Here is a 3,349-nt window from a genome sequence, read left to right on the forward strand (position 1 = left end):
ACCTAAGTTAATTGTAACCAGTTTGCAAAGTAATTCCAATTCAGCAGTCTCTCGTTGGAGTCTGTTTTTGAAATTTTTTTGTTGAAGGTTTCTCCCTGATACCTTTCACGTTCCTTATCAATTTTTAAAAATTCCAATTTGTATTGTTTGTTATCTATTTTCACTTTTTCCAATTTCTTATATGTTGCTCACCCCCACCCCAGGCCCCAATTACAGCCTTCACTTTGCCACTGAACTGGGTTTTTAGCCAAAGTTGTCCAATTCTTGGCTGTGGTATTGGGGGGGGGGGGGTTAGCAATCTAATAAACTCTTCTTAAAGAACTCCCAAGTTTCATTCCTATTGTCTCTCTAAATTTAACCTCCCAATCAGTTTTACTGATATGTTGCCTAAGCTTTGGGAAATTAGCCCTTTTGAAGCACTACATGTTCACACATATTACTGGGTGGGAACTGTTCTGCATTTGTCCATTTGAATGTAATCAGTTCCTTTGTTTATTTTGCTCTCCTCTGTCACATGACACCTTCTTTGAGCACATGTCCAGAGCAGGTTATTCTCCATCCCCTTCCTTAGGCATCCAAACATTGTCTTTGTTTGGCCACTGCTATGAATGAGCAGGTGTTTCTGTGGAGCTGCTATCAAAGACGCCCGGGTCTTTTCCCTGAGCTGTGCTCTAGTTGGGATGTATCCCCCGACACGTCTTTGCAAAAATTTGGGTTTTTTTCCACTCTCAGATGTTGAGCAACTGGGTGAATGGGGAACTCTCTACAGCATGGACACTCCAGTCTGGATTTCATTGCATTAAGGAACAATGATGGATAACCAGTATCCACACTTGTGTTTCCTCTGGTGCCTTTTAAGGTTTCCGACACCATGATGTGCAGGAATTATTGACGCATGGAGCACCATGAAATATGGAATTGGATTAGTAGGGTCAGTTGTTCATAATTCATTCCTCTGAATAATGAAAATATGAGTTTTCAGTGTGTGAGGAGCGACCAATCTGCTCTACTCATGAGAACAGCCTCCAGTAGTGCATGTAGTGTCTCATATTAACACAGTCTCTACATCCAGGCATTTGTCCTGTGATCATCACGTTAGACCCTGAGTACATACAGGAAGTCGGAGGAATATACGTTACATGCAGGAGACACCGTTCTGCCTCAGAGTAGGACACCTTCTCCCCTACTCCATGTCAGATTCCAACACAACTGACTTCACCAACCCCTCCACCTTCATCCTGCTGGGCATTCCTGGCTTGGAGGTGGCCCATCTGTGGATCTCCATCCCCTTCTCTGCAATGTACACCATAGCCGTCTTGCGGAACTTCTCCATAGTGTTCATCGTGAAGAGGGAACCGAGCCTCCATGAGCCCATGTACTATTTCCTCTGCATGCTGGCTGTCACCGACCTGATCCTGTCCAAGTCCATCTTGCCCAAAACGCTGAGCATCTTCTGGTTCAATTCCAGGGAGATCGATTTCAGTGCCTGCCTCACCGTTTTGTTCAATATCTTCATAAATGATCTGGAGGATGGTGTGGATTGCACTCTCAGCAAATTTGCGGATGATACTAAACTGGGAGGAGTGGTAGATACGCTGGAGGGGAGGGATAGGATACAGAAGGACCTAGACAAATTGGAGGATTGGGCCAAAAGAAATCTAATGAGGTTCAATAAGGATAAATGCAGGGTCCTGCACTTAGGATGGAAGAATCCAATGCACCGCTACAGACTAGGGACCGAATGGCTCGGCAGCAGTTCTGCGGAAAAGGACCTAGGGGTGACAGTGGACGAGAAGCTGGATATGAGTCAGCAGTGTGCCCTTGTTGCCAAGAAGGCCAATGGCATTTTGGGTTGTATAAGTAGGGGCATAGCGAGCAGATCGAGGGACGTGATCGTTCCCCTCTATTCGACACTGGTGAGGCCTCATCTGGAGTACTGTGTCCAGTTTTGGGCCCCACACTACAGGAAGGATGTGGATAAATTGGAAAGAGTACAACGAAGGGCAACGAAAATGATTAGGGGTCTAGAGCACATGACTTATGAGGAGAGGCTGAGGGAGCTGGGATTGTTTAGTCTGCAGAAGAGAAGAATGAGGGGGGATTTGATAGCTGCTTTCAACTACCTGAAAGGGGGTTTCAAAGAGGATGGCTCTAGACTGTTCTCAATGGTAGCAGATGACAGAACGAGGAGTAATGGTCTCAAGTTGCAATGGGGGAGGTTTAGATTGGATATTAGGAAAAACTTTTTCACTAAGAGGGTGGTGAAACACTGGAATGCGTTACCTAGGGAGGTGGTAGAATCTCCTTCCTTAGAGGTTTTTAAGGTCAGGCTTGACAAAGCCCTGGCTAGGATGATTTAACTGGGACTTGGTCCTGCTTTGAGCAGGGGGTTGGACTAGATGACCTTCTGGGGTCCCTTCCAACCCTGATATTCTATGATTCTATGATTCTATGATTCTATGAGATGTACTTCATTCACTGCTTTGCAGGGATGGGGTCTGCGATCTTCGTGGACGTGGCTTTGGATCACTACATGGCCATCTACCATCCCCTGAAACATTCCACCATCCTGACAAACCCTGTGGTAGCCAAGATTGGCCGGGCCATGGTTCTGCGCAGCAGCATATTTGTACTGCTCTATCCCATCCTGGCAAGGCAATGGACATACTGCAGAATCACCATCATCCCCCACACATACTGCGAGCACATGGCCATCATGAAGCAGGCCTGCGCTAACATTCGCGTCAGTATTTACTACGGCCTCTTTTTGATAGTCTCTGGGATGGGTCCGGATATGCTTTTTATCACTGTGTCCTATATCCAGATCCTCAGGGCCATCTTCAGCCACCCCAGAAAGGACTCTTGGCTCAAGACTTTTGGGACTTGCATCTCCCACCTCTGTGCCATCTTAACCTTTTACGTCCCAGCTCTCTTCTCTTTCCTCAGACAGCGGTTTGGCTGCAATGTGTCCCTGTATTTCCACGTTCTCATGGCCAACATGTGCCTCCTGGTGCCCCCCATGCTAAACCCCATCATTTACGGGGTGAGGACCAAACAGATCCGGGATAGGCTGCTCTGGCTCTTTACTCATAAAGGTATCTAACATTTTTTCCTGGTTCTCTGGCTCTCAGACAGAGCTCCATACTGAACTGGCTGGTGATATGATGCCAGACCCTCTGCCTTGAATCACTTACTGGATAGTTAAAGAGACACTTTCCTGACCTGAGTGTACTGTATTAGTGTGACAAACTGGGGAATCAGTCTGTTTACAACTCAATAACTCATAGGGTTGCCATCTTTGTAATTGCTGGTAACTGGACTCAAATCTCCTGTAAAAATAGAAGAATCC

General features: G+C 46.3%; 1 protein-coding gene across 1 annotated transcript; it reads left to right on the forward strand.

Annotated features, from left to right (window-relative positions):
* The first annotated feature begins 1,190 nt into the window (after positions 1-1,190).
* Positions 1,191-3,103, forward strand: LOC119843233 (olfactory receptor 52E4-like). The gene is made up of 2 exons (XM_038372305.1): positions 1,191-1,496; positions 2,465-3,103. Exons 1-2 carry the CDS (start codon positions 1,191-1,193, stop codon positions 3,101-3,103), a joined length of 945 nt encoding a protein of 314 aa, XP_038228233.1.
* Positions 3,104-3,349: the final 246 nt, after the last annotated feature.

The sequence above is a fragment of the Dermochelys coriacea genome, chromosome 1, assembly GCF_009764565.3.
Source record: "Dermochelys coriacea isolate rDerCor1 chromosome 1, rDerCor1.pri.v4, whole genome shotgun sequence".
NCBI lineage: Eukaryota > Metazoa > Chordata > Testudines > Dermochelyidae > Dermochelys > Dermochelys coriacea.

What these genes read in the sequence shown, in the direction of transcription:
- LOC119843233 (XM_038372305.1), top strand. Translation starts at nt 1,191, where the DNA reads ATGTCAGATTCCAACACAACTGACTTCACCAACCCCTCCACCTTCATC. An exon ending in ATTTCAGTGCCTGCCTCACC is followed by an intron (nt 1,497 to 2,464) that starts GTTTTGTTCAAT and finishes TGATTCTATGAG; the next exon opens with ATGTACTTCATTCACTGCTT.